This window comes from Salmo salar, chromosome 13 (assembly GCF_965601325.2).
Source record: "Salmo salar chromosome 13, fSalSal1, whole genome shotgun sequence".
Classification (NCBI taxonomy): Eukaryota; Metazoa; Chordata; class Actinopteri; order Salmoniformes; family Salmonidae; genus Salmo; species Salmo salar.
In genome coordinates, this window is record NC_138303.1 from 72,256,429 (window position 1) to 72,273,827 (window position 17,399).

General features: G+C 42.9%; 1 protein-coding gene across 1 annotated transcript in view; it reads left to right on the forward strand.

Moving 5' to 3' along the window:
• LOC106567733 (protein turtle homolog B) overlaps positions 1-17,399 on the forward strand; it is a 176,517-nt gene extending 159,118 nt beyond the window's left edge. Inside the window, exons 18-20 of the mRNA XM_014137396.3 lie at positions 9,012-10,667; positions 13,920-14,050; positions 14,878-17,399. Of these exons, the coding sequence (XP_013992871.1) occupies positions 9,012-10,667; positions 13,920-14,050; positions 14,878-15,092 (2,002 nt within the window). The 3' untranslated portion in view covers positions 15,093-17,399. The remainder of the gene's footprint in view (positions 1-9,011; positions 10,668-13,919; positions 14,051-14,877) is intronic.

Consider the following 17,399-nt stretch of genomic DNA (forward strand, 5'->3'; position numbering starts at 1 on the left):
TCGCTGCAAATGATGCAAATCAAGGCTAGGGTGCACTGCATCACAATTTAATGCTTCTGACAGACACACCCATCAAATAGAGAAAGCCTATTGGAATGACCACCAATTACTGGCCAGCGATTGGCCAAATATTGATGGACAGGGGGCTGTCACTGTTTAACTAGCTATTACCCATAGTTCATCTCAGCAAAGCCAATACTTGGTCTTTAACAGTCAAATTTTGAACCAACATATTCTCAATTTTAATCTGAGATATTTATCGTGTACAGTAAAATTTCAGTATGATATTGAAAAATAAAACTCGTATTCTAACAAAATTGACCAAATGAAAAATAAATGTTGCAGACCCTGGAGAAAACATATTCGTCTACCTGTTTTCTATAATGTAATTTTAATAGACTAGTAACTAGTAGAGTTCAGCTTGTACACAAGCGTGCGTATGTCACGGCCCAGAAACTTAAATCCATCGTTATTGACCTTGTTTTCCTAATTACAGTTGGATTGAACGATCAATACTCCTGGGTCACAGAAAGGTTTTCACGACCGTGTTCACAAACATTGACTACCAAGTCTTTGTGTGCGACCGAAATGACACCCTATTCCCGATATAGTGCATTACTTTTAACCAGAGTCATATGGGGGCTCTGGTCAAAAGTAGTGCACTATAAAGGGAATGTGGTGCCATGTGAGACACAGGCCAAGTCTTTTAGTAGCAAAACAAAACAACCCTACATGGACACATCAATAAAAAAAATCCCTCACATGAAATGCAGAACATTTGATCATTATTTGAGGGTGGTGCTTCAGATATCTGACAGAATATTGGATTGGAGAAATGGTTCTTGCTCAGTTCTCTCAAGGTCTCATTTGGCTCATGTGGCCTCATTAAAATAGCATCTTAATTGCCACACAGATTCTCTCTCTTTCTCACACTCATTGCTTCTCTGGGCTTTGAGGACTGAACAAGCGTACACCATAGAGCTCCATTCCAATCTATATCTGTTTTGCTCCACTCACTGTTTTTACAGAGCATGTTTTGTTGATCTCCTGGTGTGACGGTACAAACATTGCAACACGATGGACCACCACATTTTAGGAGAAGATCATATTTTATGTCTGTAAAGTTATGTTGTTTTGAGTGTCATTTGAGAGGTAAAAACAAAAACAAAGGTAGGTATCCGATTTGTCACCATAGCCTGTTATTTTCCCAAAAGCTTCCACTTGATTCCGATGTCTGTCTTTAGTCCTCGTCTTGGGGCTCCTTTTGACCCTTTTCTCACTAAAGTGCCAACCCGAACGGTACTGTCCTGGCTTGGCCTATCCAGCACAGGTTCAGCAACTATGGTGGGTGTGTAACCAGGCAAGCCCAGTAGAGCATGGCTCGGGTTGACATGGCTCGGCTCAGTAGTAGTGTGAAAAGGGCAATAGGGTATAAAGTCCAACGTTTTAGCAACATCAAACCAGTTTTAGGATATTTTGTATAATCCACCCTAGATGTTGTGCAATGATAAATCAGACCACTAGGGGACACACAAGAGCTAACATGGTATAGCAAATCCATATCTGAAGTCCATGGATAAAATATGACCTCCTGTGAAAGCTATGATCAGAGACCAGCTTCAGATACTGAAAGGGGTTAAATCCCTCTCACTCTCTCTGTGTTAGAATTGGTTTAGGGTGAAATTTCCCGTAGACACTGATCTTGGGTCAGTTTTGCATTTACCCCACCAATGGTTAAAGTTAGGATTGGGGAAGGGGAAGTTGATGCTAGATCTGTACCAACAGGAAACTTCACCCCGGAACGTAAGTATTCAGCCAGGACTATGTTCTGTTCTGTCCCCTATCTCCTCTATGCTCACTTTGTCAATGACTATAGGTTAGCAGAGGCTGTGGCTGAAAGGCTGCGGTTGAAAAGTGGCTCACTGGCAAAGTACAGCTGGTACATGTGAGTTTTTATGGCAACGTGCCCCCGGGGGGAAGGTCTTGATATTGTTTTTGCCTGATGTGCGGCACCAGTGGCGAAACGCGCCGCATCATGTGTACAGGTGCACATTTACCGTATGGTGAATGTTGCGCTTACACATGGAGCTAACCCCTCCTCCTCTCCCCCTTTCCCATGATGCAGTATTAAAGGCACAACTACGGCAAGGATGATTTCGACCTGCCGTGTGTTGATTTGTCTTCTCAGTAGACAAAAATATCTGGAGGAGAATTCCCTGACTTTTTCATTATTCCTCTTTTCTACCCTGACAGCGATGTTGTTCTTTGATCTTTGTCGAGAATACTTTTTTGGCGCTGGCAGGAACTTGAGCTGTAAACAAATCCAATTGAAGTTTACCATGGTAAAAAACATGCATGCTGTGAATGATGTTTCCTAGCTGGCTATTTTCATTTGGACCCAGGGGCCTCCCTCATGCTTCTGCACCTGGCTTTACTACCCATGCTTCTGTGGCAGGCACTAACTTTACTCTGCTCAGCAGTTTACCATGGTACACTAAAACAGTTTACTTATCAATGTTATCATGGAGAGTTTTTTCAACTTTTCCCATCACTTCTAAAGAACAACAGACCAAACTGCTGACTGAGCCTAATTCATTTTTTATTTTTTATCTCTTATTCTTGAATGATTTATTATTTAATTAACCCCTCTTTTTTGTCTGTTTTCTTCCCCCAGTTCTAATAACTGCAACCTTTGATGACTTTTGGATATGGCTTTTAATGGTTAACACACCGTGTCAAACAGCAGCACTCTCTTGTATTGGATGATCCTATTAGTTTTGCAATATGCAGTACTCATCATCAACAACATTGCATACTTTCCAACCACTTGTCAATAAAGTGAAGGAGTTTGCATTGACTGACTATGGTTATGCACTTGAACGTTATCCTCCAAATCTCTTTTGTCACCGTTGAACCATGTAAGACTTGAACATAGTCACAGCAAATAGAGAACAGAAGTACAAAAACATCAATGCTTAATGTATTGTTTTCAGTGTGGTATTTTTATCCAATACCACATTTTACATGGAGGCCAAGCTGTCATTATTGGTTTCTGTAAATGTTGACCCAAGCCAATTGCACTCCAGCTCACTACATATCACGTTAGAGTAATAGAACGTACTTCAATGACAGAGCCTCCCAACGGTGTTGCACTAAAAGTGATGTTAACCTTTTCTGACTCTAAGAATAGAGCATAGGTGCTAAGACATGCAACTAAGAAATTGCTGATATGGTTTTGGTACCACTTTATCGTATGTGTCTGTTCTACAGTTAAATCAATTACTAAACTACCTCCTACTACTAACTAGTAAATTGTGTCAGCAGTTACATGTACACACCATGCTGATTTTAACGTAACAGCTGTATCCTTTCCACTTGCTCTTAATCAGTTAAATATACTATTTTGCTTACTCTCCATCCCACCAATATGAACTAGTAACTGCCGATAGGTTTAGGGTTGAAAGTACAAAAGGGGAATGTCTCCCAGAAGTCATAGGAACAAAGGTGTGCATGTGCTGCTACCACAGCCAGACAGAGGGTAGGGATACCCCCGTTCCCTCTGAAATGCATGACTTCCACAGTACTCAGTATTTCTTCCTGTCATGTGTGGGTTTCTAATTGTACGCTGTATGACTGTGCCTAATAAATGGAGAACTTGTCAGACGTGCACCGGCCAAATCTCTTCTTGTATCTCTCGCTCCTTCCCTGTCTTCTCTTTTCCCCTCTGTTTGTTTCTGGCTCTTGCTCTATATTTCTCTCTGTCCTCTCCTCCCCTTTCTCTGTCTTGCTTACACCCTTTTGCTTTCTACTTCTGTTTCTCTGACTCAGCTTCTCGCCATCGTTCTCCTTCCTTTTCTTAGTATCTTCCTCATGCCCCTGTTTCTCTGACTCTCTTTCTCCACCTTTCTTTGTCTTTGTATCTCTCTCCATCTTTCTCTCCAGCCTTTTATTTTGGACTCTCTCACACCCTCTTTATCTCCCTGTTTCTCTTACTCTCTTTCCCTCCTCTTTCTTCTTTCTCTCTCTTTCTGTGTTTGGACATGTGGAAGCTCTGGAGCCTCATTGACAGCATTCCTCCTCCTCCCTCTTCTCCCCTCTTTCTCTTCCTTCTCTTCCCGTCTCTGTTGTTTTTCCCACCGCAGGACTCCTCTTAGCCCCTTGCCCGGCATAGAGCCCTACTGCGAGGGGCAAGACGCCAGCAGCTACCGGCCCCCACCCTCCAGCCCTCAGTGAGTGTGGCTACCTGCACCTTGTTCAGCCTGCCCCTCAGTCAGTATGCTGCTGGCTGGCTTGGCCGCATGCTTCATGTGCTGGGCACGGTCACACGCCGGTTCAAGCAATTGGGGCCCTAAGCACCCTCGCGGTCCACTCACAGGAGATGCAACCTACCTGGGGTCATAGTGTTTTATAGTCTCCAGAGATGACATAGTCTTAGGTGTCCAGCTGGGGGTGATGTGTGTACAGCATTGTCGGGTACAAAGTGCCCTTCTTTGAGAAACCTGTTTAGCTGAATTTAAATACATTCAAATTGGGATGAAAGCCCTAGATCCCGATATCTCTGAATTTTTCCCGAAATTGATCAAATAGCAATTTTTTACCAGTACGATTAATGGTGTCCCCTGAGGTGTGCACAAACGTAGCGTGATATTAGCCGGGACTGACAAGGATTTTCAGATTCAGGAAAAAAAAAGGCATCTGACTTGCGATCAGACTGCTCCAAACTCTAATTGACATATAAGACACGGTATGTGGTGTACCTACAGTCAATATAAATAGTAATAAAAGTGACTGACTCGACATTGCACAGGAGGCAATGTATTCAGTTTTCCAGAGATGGTCAAAATTGCCCCCGATGTTGACCGCCATGCTGAACATGTAAGATGAAACCACTCCAGTGTTGAGAATGATCCAAAATCCCATTTTGCCTATAATTTGAGTTGACAGTCAACCTCGTCCCATTAAAGGTTTCCACTGGGCGTACATACCCAGAATCCTCCTCTCTCTCTTCCCATCTTGTGGGGTTCATTGGTCGGGCTGCTGCTGCTTCTTCTCACGCCCCACTGCTAACTGCCCTCCTGTGCCATGCACCGGGAATAGCCCGGCTCGCCATGCTACCAGCCTGACCTGTTTAAAACCTAGCACAGGTGGATCAATGGCATTTTAAGTCTGGGATGCATTTGGAAGTCACCATATGGCATGGCTATACAAAGGGAACAGGTCTGGTGTACAACAACTGGAAAGCAATTGATTTGGTTTGTTGCTAACATTTAACATTTATTGATAACATCGGCGAGATCGATATTCAAGAGAAGCTGACAGTTATTCAGTAATTAGGACAATGTGTTATTACTGCCCCATTATCTGTAACTTTCTTTCCCTGTCAAAAGTGCAAATTACTCCCAGAGTTATTTGAAGTCTGGGCTATCCGGCTCCTAAACCACAGTTTTAACACATAATTCAAATAACTCTGTGGCAGTTACATTTGCCAAGACCCACCCACACAGTTTACAAAGAAATGCAGGGACAACACTTTTGACTGGGAATGAGGCTTGTGGCTTTAAACAGAGATTGTGGCTTTAAACATAGCAAATATGTTTCCATAAAAATGTCATCATTCAGTACCGGTAACAATTTACTTAAACCGTGCAGGTGTAATGCATTATGCTGTTATAATGCATCATAGGACTTGTCATAAGAATGTATGGCCCCCATTATTACCTTGTCATAATTACTCTAATAATCATCCTTACTAAATAACAGCCATTTTGAATCACTTTTGAGAAAATGTCCTGAATTTCTTTCATAGCTAGACTTATTATAAGCGTATTATAAGACAAAGGTTCATACATGCTTATAACAAACATGCATGTTTTCAGTAAAGTGTTACCAAAGTACATAAATTATTATTTTTTACAGCATAAATTTTAGACTTTTGGAAATGTTCATGTGGCTGTCAGTAGTACGTAGTCACACAATGCATAGTGGTTATACACTGAGTGTACAAAACATTAAGAACAGCTTCCTAATATTGATTTGCATCCCCCCTTTTGCCCTGAGAAGAGCCTCGATTCGTCGGGGGATTGACTCTACAAGGTGTCAAAAGCATTCTACAGTGATGATGGCCCATGTTGACTCCAATGCTTCCCACGGTTGTGTCAAGTTGGCTGGATGTCTTTTGGGTGGTGGACCATTCTTGATACACACGGGAAACTGTTGAGTGTGAAAAACCCAGCAGCATTGCAGTTCTTGACACAAACCGGTGCACCTGACACCTACTACCATACCCTGTTCAAAGGGACTTAAATCTTTTGCCTTGCCCATTCACCCTCTGAATGGCGCACATACCCAATCCATGTCTCAAGGCTTAAAAACCCTTCTTTAACCTGTCTCCTCCCCTTCATCTACACTGATTGAAGTGGATTTAACAAGATACATCAATAAGGGATCGTAGCTTTCACCTGGTCATTATGTCATGGACAGAACAGGTGTTCCTAATGTTTTGTACACTTAGTGTATGTCAGTTCTAACATAAATATTTAATCCCAGGTCATTTCGCTGTGGTCTCACTAGTTTGTCTTCAGACAAGCAAGTTTTTTCACTGTTCCTTTGTTGTCATTAACGATAACTGTTTTTGAGGCAGAACGGACAACATACTGTAGAAATCTCCCTCAGGTTGGTATGTCACAACAAGTCTTAGCTGAATGTACCTTGTGTCCTTCCAGATTGTTTGCAGCCAAGCAGCCCCTGAATCTCTTTGAGACGACCCCACCCCTGCACACCTGATTTTCTCCTGGCAGTTACGTTGTCACATCCTTGTAGAAAAGTTTCCCTCTTTTCTATGCTTTGCTGTTTTACTCTCAGCTATTCTGTTAGATTCCTTGAAAAGTAGAGTATTTAACGTTAAGTTTAGTAGTGTATGTGTAATAGTAAGCACACAGCGATGGTGCCAAATGGTGCTCGTGGTACTGTATACAAGCTCATGGCACAGTACAGAACATACAGTAACATACTAGATGTATAATGTTTTATTCGTAAGCACCTGTAATTTTACAGCATTGTATTCAAACCAGAGATGATCAAGAGAACCCTCATGAGGTTGTCACTTTTACATGCATGTATTGTCCTCATTGCTTTACTGCTAAAATTCATTCTATAACCAGTGTTAATTAATCTTTGTCTCATAATAATTTGAGCGGTGAAAATCTTACCATGAAAAATGGCACGTTCAGCAAATGCCAAATACTGTATTCAAAAGTGATTTTTATAGAAACAAATAAACAAGCCAGCACACAGTATAACATTTTATAGCTGTGGCGAGTTCTATCTAGACTGAACTATGTGTATAGATAGCACTGCTTCTAATAGCTATTTTCTATGTATTGAACTTTGTTGATATAGTTTTAGATATTATGAACCACATGAGTAGTAGATATTGAATATTTAGCTGGAAGTGTCTTGAATGTAGGTGTGCACTGTGTCCAGTGGAGGCAGATGTGTTTGCCTATGTCACGCACTATAGTTATAGAGCCTGCACCACGACAGACGGTGCCTTCTGCAGCTTTCCATACGTAGCAGAGAGCGAGAACGTCATTGTTTTTCAATACGGGTCATCGACTGTCAGTTGCCTTGGAAACTCAGCCCCTCCATTGTCACCGCAGCCATTACAAGCACAGCTAAGCCTTAGTGAAATACTAAAAAGCCTCAGCCTTGCATTGTATTTTGGTACTCAGAATAAAGTATTATTAAAACGTCCTGATGTTGCTCTCTTGTTTTCTGGAAAATGCTTGTTATTCCTCATTTCTTGGTGTAACATAAATACTCTCTCGACTAAATGGTATTTCACATTTCTTCCAAATGAATAAAACCCATACTAATAAAATACATATAGTCTGATTTCTACAATGAGGACCTTAGAATTTACTGTATTCTAAGTTGATATTCTGAAAAGTTTGCCTTATATTCAAAGCACAATTTGAAATTCAGATGACATGTAAATATAGCCACAATAAATACATATAGTGAGATTGAGGCTCGAGAGTATGTGGTCCAGGGAAGTTGGAGTAATGACAAGACTTTTCCAGAAAAAAGGATGGAAAAAGGGACGGATGCCCACTGCTAAAGATGGTCAACTGAGTCCTAAGGATGGCGGTGTCTGGGCAATGGGAATGTGTGGATGGGGTGAGGGCATGTTAGTCATTGCCGCTGGTTGGCTCTATCATAGGTTTATGAAAAGTCAATGGAAATGTCAGGTGATACAGAAAACACATTAAGCATTGTTATTCCACTGAAATACACTTTATTATTATGACTGACTTCACATCAATTACACTACCATGACTGAGAAAAATATACTGTACAATGGAAATGTATTACTCAATCAGACATGATTCATGATCAGCACAGTCTCCTCATGAGCTGTTCAAGTGATGCAGTTGAGCACATGGAATGTTAATAGACAACATAGTCTGTTAACCATGTACACCAAGGAGACTTTACTCAGTGTATCTTCTGACTCCCTACCAAGACCATGCACCTACAGTATAACTCAATAGTGTCTGCTTATCAAGTAATGTATGACGTTGCGTAGGAGAGCAGTCCAAAACCCTAAAGTTGCAGCTGCACATGGTCCCTCCATATCCATCCTCTATTCATAACCAAATGATAAACATCCAATCCCTGCTTTGTCAGATCAAATCATTGGTGCATGGTAGCAGTGTCTGAAATCCCCAATTGAACTTCAGGCTCAAACTAAACTTGTAGCTGCACATAATCTGATATTTATTTTGTTACCTAAAGCATGGCTCTTTGAAAAGCCTTTTTTTGTGGATGAATGGCATGTCATCTCTTACTGGAGACTTTATTTCATATATTTGATTGTAATTTTCAGCTAAAATGATGCCTGACAGTAAAAGCATCGACTGAGGGGCTTAATTTGGGTGTTTGCCGAGTCAAGTTGAAGGAGGTCGTTGAGCAAACATTGACTGGCCTTCTGTCTTTCCATTGTTTCTCAGGTCCTCCTCTGGTAAGTTGAGTCCGGAGAGTATGCTTTCCATGGAACCACCATCGGAGGGTTCAGAGGATGGCCATGGCATGAGCATGAAGAAAATCCCTCAGAGTCCTGCGAAGAAGGAAGAACTCTCCCTGTACAAGAAAACCAAGCGAGCAATAACAAGCAAAAAGTACAGTGTCTCCAAGTACGAAGCGGAGGCAACCACACCCATCGAGCTGATCAGCCGAGGCCCCGACGGACGCTTCGTCATGGACCCCAGCGACATGGAGATGATGTCCATCAAGCCCAGGCGAATCGAGGGCTTCCCCTTTGTCGAAGAGTCGGACCTATATCCCGAATTCCGCCAGTCGGACGAGGAGAACGACGATCCCGGGCCCATGCCCCCTGTCATGGCAACCCTTCGACCTCACCAGATCTCCCCAATCTCCAGCCAGGAGTCTTACCTGCAACCACCGGCCTACAGCCCCCGCTTCCAGAGGCCCATGGAAGGTATGACCATCATGGAGAGCAGTCGGCTCCAGGCCACAGGGCAGATCCGAGGCTCCCTGCACCACAGAGCCTTCTCCCATGGCCACGGTCACTTCTACGGTTACCTTAGCAGCCCTGGGGAACCCGAGCCTCCACCCCCTTTCTACATGCCTGACACCAGCCCTCTGAGCTCTGTCATGTCATCCCCCCCTTACCACCCTGAAGGGCCCTTTGGTCACCCCTGCATCCCTGAGGAGATGGGGGAAGGAGATATTCTACACTATGGCGTCTCAAGCTTCCCTCTTCCCCTGACGCTCACCTCTTCCTCTCGCTCCCCGGAGATCTGGCACAGACCCGATTTCCCCTTTGCGAGTCTGGAAGGGCCCCACTTCATTTTTCCACCCCACCACCCTTTGCATCTCCACCGGGAACCCTTCTTTCCTCCTCCCCATGTTCTTCCCCCTGTTGCTTTCCAGCCCTCCTCCCTCCAGGTGCCCTCATACCCCAGTGTCCTGCAGCTTGAGGCCCCAAAGAGCCGTCCAGGCAAGTCTCCCAGCACGGTCAAGTCTCGGGGCCTTCCAGCCAAGCGTTTAGCTATGCAAGAGGCGCAGAGTCTAGGGCAGCTAAGACACACAAGCCACGGTATGGGTGTGCCAGTTTTGCCTTACCTCGACCCAGCAGCCCACATGGGTGGCCCTAGCACATTCAGTAGCTTGGACACCCGGTGGTTCGAGCCCACCCCCCGGCTCAGCCCCAGGCAGGCTCGTAGGATGGAGCCTAGCATCATGGTTCTCCAACCTTCCCGCCTCTCGCCCCTCACCCAGAATCCCCTTAGTTCCCACGAGGGCTCCCCAGAGATTGTAGTGCGACCCCGTCCCCGTCCCAGCATCGTCCAGCCCTCCATACCTCCAGAGATGTCTGAGATTACCCTGCTTCCCCCCTCTTCAGCCAGCTTCTCCTGGAGGTCCTCTCCCTCATCCTCTCCCGCCCATGGCCAGGGTAGCAGAAGGGCAAGTCCCAGCTACCGCTCCCACATGGCCTTTGCCACCTCCGCCACAAGCTACCCGTCCCAGTCCCCATCACCCCCCGTGGAAAGCAGCAACATGTTTGGGCAGATGCCATCCCAGAGGAGAACTGAGGAGGAGGTCCTTCCGTGTGAGCCCTCTCCACCCCAGTTGTCAGCTTCAGGGTAGGTGCACTAGGCCTTCAGGGAGGGATTTACTTATCTGCGCCAGTATACATTTATTTAAAATGTTAGGTTGCTTTGTGTTCTGAACACAGTGACATTGAGGACCATTATGGTTCAACTAAATGCACTTGTCAGGACAATTGGGGTAATTAGGGTCAAATTGGGGTTGGACTTTATATCAATGTAAAAAAAAATTAAGTAAAGATTGATTGCTTCTTGTTTTTAGACTTGAGATATGATTTCATCAAGGGATCGAGTTCTTGACGACAAATTGACTGGGGACTCTTACATTATTTCTTGCAATGGCATTTTGCTGTATAGATTTATTTGATGGGCTTAGGAGTTCTGTCACTCTCAAATCGATTAACGCTGCTTTTCATATCAGAAATCAACTTTCAAATATCCATCCATGGAATCTGTGAAGCAAGTACTGTACCAAACTTGTCTTTTAACAAATCACGATTTGCACATTTTCCTCTAAATTCTGACTTGGTGGAATAACCACTTTGTGACCTGAGAAGTTAAATGTTTTGCTTCACAGATTGATTACCTTACAGACCTTTCAGGGCTATAGTAAGTCTTTGGAGAAAATGCCATTATTATCTAAATCATTTCAAATGCATTGTGCAGTTTGTTTGATACAAGCCCCTAAAAGCCTGGAATAAGAGAGACATCACCACAGGATCCCTGGTTTTCCATTTGTTTCATGCTTTACCCTGCTTTCACCCAACAGGAGGAATCCCATATGTGCATCCCAATTGACTCTCAGACAAAACAAACGCCATTGCTGTGTCTAACTCTTAGGCCTTTTAGGACTCCTTATTTATAATGCAGAGGGTGCTTTTAGGAGAGTCCATCTCAGCAGGCACAGGGGGGCCCATCATCATCCTTAGTAACTTGACTGCATGAACCGCCTCTTCCCTGAACCTTTCACCCCAACCCCACCCCTCCATTGCCCCAAGGACACCCCAGGTCTGACTGCCAGGGGAGGCTTGTTGGGCGAAGTGTGTTGCAGGGATCTGTCCGCTTTCATGTGTTGCAATGTCTCCATCATTATTGATTAGGGGCAGTTGGTCGTTCTTGATGGCTCCTGGAGTCTTACCTGCTTTGTTTTTTATTGATCTCAGCTATCTGGGCAGCGTTGTTGTGACCAGGTCCTCTACACCACAATAGGTAAGGGTTGGATCCATGTCTGAAAGGGGGGGGGCAGCAGGTGGGGCTTTGAATCACCTCGTCCTTTAAAGGGGAATACGAGTCATTGGGTCTTGCTTTCTTAAGTTTGTTACTCCAGTCAAGTTCATTTTTTTTCAAAGTAGCTATGCATTTTGAGTTCTGCAGTATTCAATAATGTATGCATTCTGACATAAGTATGCATATGTCACCTTTTATGATAATTGATTTGGAGATTAGACACGTATCCCTGACGCAACTTCATGCTTGAGAGATGTATGCTAACAACACTTGTCATTTTTTGATGAGGAGTGTTTTGATTTACTACCATGACAGCTGACGTGTACACAAAAAAAGCTGCAAGAAAGTTCTTGCACAAGCAAGCCCCAGACAAAATGTTTGTCTGTTCTTTTGACTATAGAAGCATTATGATGTACTGTATGATGGTGTTACCTTGGCAGCTTAGCTGCACTTATCCTTCTTTTTTTGTTCCTTCTTTTGTGTCTTCAGTAAGAATGAGTAGTAGATATCAGAGGAAAACAATATTTATCTGACAAATATGATGACAATTGTAACAGCCCTTTTCTAAGCCTACCCAAGTGTATATTATAGGTTGTCCAGGCTGTACACACTTAGAAAAAAGGGTTCCAAAAGGAGAACCCTTTTTGGCTCCAGGTAGAACTGTTTTTGGTTTCAGATAGAACCCTTTTGGGTTCCATGTAGAACCCTCTGTGGAAAGGGTTCTTCATGGAATCCAAAAGGGTTCTACCTGGAACTAAAATGGTTCTATCTGGAACCAAATAAGGTTCTTCATATGTTTTCCCTATGGAGACAGCCAAATAACCCTTTTAGGTTCTAGATAGCACCTTTTTTCTAAGAGTGTTGTAGTGTAACTCTCTCGTCTGGTCTTATGGCAATGGGCACTCTGTTAGGTCCTCTTTAACGTATTAAGTCTTAGCATTCCTCTCAAGCAGGAGACATATTATCCTTTCTTACTCAAGGTGTTTCTGTATGATGACACCAAATGAAAATATTTTGGATCTATACTCTTAGGAAATATTTTATGTGATTAGCCGTCTGAACTCCCTTCGCTCCAGTCAGTATGAAACAAAGCACGCAAATAACCTAATTACACTTGTAAGCTTGGACTACAGAACAGTTCTCACTACCAGGTGAAGCAAGTGTCCTTCCAAAACTGTTGATGCACTTCCTTGATATTGTGGGGAAAGTAGAATTTTTAGGTCCACACCACAGCCCTATGAAGTGCTTTTCACAGTATTCCCCTTTAAAGTCCTGTTCCATGTGCAAACTGCCATGCATGCCATCGCTAAATATTGCTATACATTATTTTATTTTTAAGAACAAATATCTGAATAATCTCTTGTTACATTTGTTGTCCGAGTGCTTAGTTTTGGTTTTGGCTTACTTTTCGTTATGTGACTGTTCCCAAGTAGCCATTTCCCCTCCCGCCATCTCTCCCCCTGTCAGCATGGTGAAGCCCATTGTAGACAGTATCCATGTCTATGAATACATATTGATGATGCTTTGTCGTTCAGCTGTGATTTCCCCCCTCCACTAACAGCCTTCAATTTCTCTCTGCAGCCACAGCTGGAGGACAACCCCTTTTGTAATGCTATTTGTTTTCCGTGCCTTGTGAGAACCTGTTGTGTTTGTGGCAGAATCTGTGGGCTGCCGTTTTAAAGTGCCTCAGTATCTGGATAGGAAGACTGCAGACGGAAGAGATGGCTGAGAATACTCATTCATGTTCTCCAAATTGCAATATTCTTTCAAATTTGCACCTGTTATTTTCAGATTCAACAAATCATAGAACAGATTGTGTAAAATACAGTAACACTGTAGATTCAAGTCACACAAACATTCCTCTTGATTTTGTTTGACCAAACTATTAGCTTGGTTCAGTCAAAAACCTCAGGTGTGTCACATTGCTCCAAACTTTAGGTAATGTGAAGCTGACTTCAGAAGGTTTGGTTCTCGAACTTTTAGAGCCTCATGTAGAAGGAAAGGCCCACTCGACAGAAGTTCCTCAGGGTTACATGTGTTCTCCCTCCTTTTTTTGTTCAGAAGTCGTCGAGGTGCGCCGAGTGCCCCTGCGGGGTCTGAGAGGTTTGATGCACTGAGATACCAACGTATTAAAAAGGCCAAGAAGATGATGGTGGTCAACAACAACAACTCCAAGTCCAGAAGAAAAACAGGTGAGGCCTCTGACATTTTGGACGTATGATCCTGACGTAAGACACTGGTTGATTAATGTGTACATTTTGAGGCATACCACGTATTTGACAGATATTGTGTCTGGCAGACTCAAATTTGTTTTCACTAGCCATCTATGTTTTGAGAGACTTGATCACAACAGGATTATCAAGGACTTCCTCTTTCACAGGCGTCAATCAGATTACATATATGCATCATACTGTGCTATCTACTCAGCGGCACGTCACTATGGTGTGATAAGGTAGTATGGTGTGATACTTTCCTCATCTCTATTACTCTGCCGTAGTGGTGGGAACACCAAGGTAGTTCCCTAATGAGTTCTGCAATTCTCCAGAAACCTAACTTTGACACCAACTTTCTCCATAATCATGACAGAAATTATAGTAATACTTACACCGGTATCAAATGACTGTAGATGATCAGTTAACAGCATTTATCTTTTGATTCATACAATTCAATGTCTCACTTATTCATGTTGCATTTCCAACTCATGAACTTAGTTGAACCCTCCTAAGATAAGTATCCACTTTCCAAGGGTATTGTGCACAAACAACCATACATGGCGGTATGGTATGGGGAGTGGTACAGTGTAAAGTATTTACCCTGGATTGGAACTGAGCTCATTTTCTAACTCAACCACCCTGTCTTTTGACCCATTGTTTCCTGTGTGTTTTGCATTCCTTACCTTCCCGCCCAATGTCTGTCCGATAGCACCCAGGACCCTTATTCTCTACCTCTGCCCTCTTATCCTGACCTAAGGCTCTCTCACCTCTGACCTGCCTGTCGCTATCCCCCTCCCATCCTCCAGGTGTCTCCACCTCTCAGACCCAGCAGGACTACACCTCTCAGGTACTCCAGCCCGAAGAAGTTCTCTACCTCCGCAAGAAGAAGAAACGGCCCATCAGACAGGACCCGTATGCCCGCTTCTCCGCTCTGCTGTTCCGCCGCCCGCCCCGGGAGGACCAGAAGGCCATTTTGGCCAGCATGGACAACATGGACCCAGACCATGTCACTTTCCTCTGAGCCTGTGGTGGAGTCAGGTTACACTCTTCCCCAAAATGCCACAAAACCCCACCTGGAAAATGACCCCTCATTCTAAAATGTTGCTCATTTCCCAGCATCAATCAATGGTTTAATTTTTTTTTTTAAGAATTTGAAATTAAAACGGTGGCTATCCAATGTCTTCAAAAGTTTTACTCCAGTGCAAAACATTTAATTTGAGGAAAGCAATACTGTGTGCTTCAACATTTATTATTTTCAAACACATTTTCTAACCATTTAGAAAAGGATGCATGTGTCTGAGGTTTTCATTTTCTATCTCATCTTTATACTACAGTATTACTTTGTTGTTTGCAGAAGAGGCTTAGCTCATGGCCCCAGTGTCAAAACAGCCCATGAAGCCTAGTTAGGTCTCAGTTTACAGCACCTTGCTCACCCTAATCTCCTCACCTGCCTCACTCTGCCAGCCCTCTATCACTTCCCAGAGACTCATCCCATCCACACAAGGTTCTCACTTACGTCCTACAAAATATACCTCAGAGCACAGGACATGGCATCGCAATGACAAGGCTCAGCTAGCTGAACACAACTGTACTGGCATATGTTTTTATTATTCTTATGACTTATTTAAGCATTTTTTTGTTCCAATTTGAATAATTCTGAATGTAAAAATCCAACTGGTCACAATATATATACCATAATATGGTTGGGTTGATGTAGGTCTACTTACAGTTGTAGAATGATATCATGCTAATCAAAAATCTGTCTCTGGTCTTTTGACACACCATAAATGAGGTGTTCATAATGGCTATGAGGGAAATGGAGCATGTTATGCTTTACATACAGTATATGATATATTGTGGACAAACAGTTTCCGCCATCAATCATTCTCTTGGAATCATTTAGAAGTTGATTTGTACATTTTAGTTATTCTGTATAAACATCAATTCCATTTCATTATTACTTAACCCCATAAAGGAATGGTCAGTAATTCCGCTTGTGAGGAAGATCTGTCGTAAAACTAAGCACATAGGCTCATAGATCTATTCTGAATAGGGCGAGGGGAAGGGATTAAGTTGGGATTAGGCTCCATTTAAACAGAAGTGTACTGTACTGTATGCCACTCAAGGCATGCAACCACACACATGCAACCTCACACATTCTATACAACACATGCTACTGCCCTAGTTACTATTCAGGTTGGACTTTGGGTGTGTCTCATTGTCTGGGAAAGGATTTTGCACTGGAGAAAAATCTTGGCTTTTACTACTCTTTATTTGATGCCATCTTCACTTATACTAGCACACTTACTGTAGCCTTGTGTAGTAGTTCTGAGGGCTCCATCTCCTATTTAAAAAGTACTATAGTAATGCCAAAAATACTACAACTTCCTTAATCAATAAAAACAACGTGTACTGTACTGAGAGGAGGATAGGATTTTGTGCCATAGTATACTATAGTATTTTTTTCATTCATATGGGAGGGCCTGATTCAATGAACGAAAGGCTTATGATGGCCTTTGTAGGGCATCTTCTGGTTGCCTGCTTCGGTTTAGTTTTTTTTTCATTATTTTTTCTATTTGTTTATGAAAGTAACTGCCTTTGTTGGCCATTTCCTGTATTTGTAGCCTTGGCATTTTTTCTCTTCGTGTGCTTGTATTAATGTTGTCTATTCCCCTATAGAAAGATCAATGGAGGGGCTTCTTGTGGCATAACAGGGCTACGCAGAGCTGTTCAAGTTTTTATTTTCTAAAATGTGTTTTTCTGTCATTGAAGGGTGCTTCTTTTTTATAAATCGACATGTTTCATTATCATGTAGATATAGACATATCTGGCCTCATTAAAGCTGAACCATGTGTGTCATGACAATGGGGGGGGGGGGGGGTGATCTGGTGATGGTCAGAGAAGGAGAGGGGTGTTAGGAATGGTTTCACCCATACATGTAGGAACACAGGTGCTGCTGTGCACCTGAGACCTATTGTTCATATGTTTTGGTTCAACCGTTTGGTTCACTGTTGGTTTGAAATGTCTCTGAATTATGGAAAGCTAGCACTTAGATTCGGGTATATTAACAAATCTCCAGCAAGCCGATACTTTCCAGCAAAGTCTCTCATTGGGTATCTTATTGATACTGTACAATAAAGGCACTTTAGAGTTGCAACTTCAGGTGCTAACAAGATCATTGAATCTGAAAGTGGTATTGCTACTTTCAGAGAGATGAGCAATTTCAGAGGAATGACAGCTATACCACCAATCTGAAATGATACTGTAATTGATCATACTTGATGTTTTAAGGTTGGTGCAGTATAACCATTAAACAACATGCTCTGTA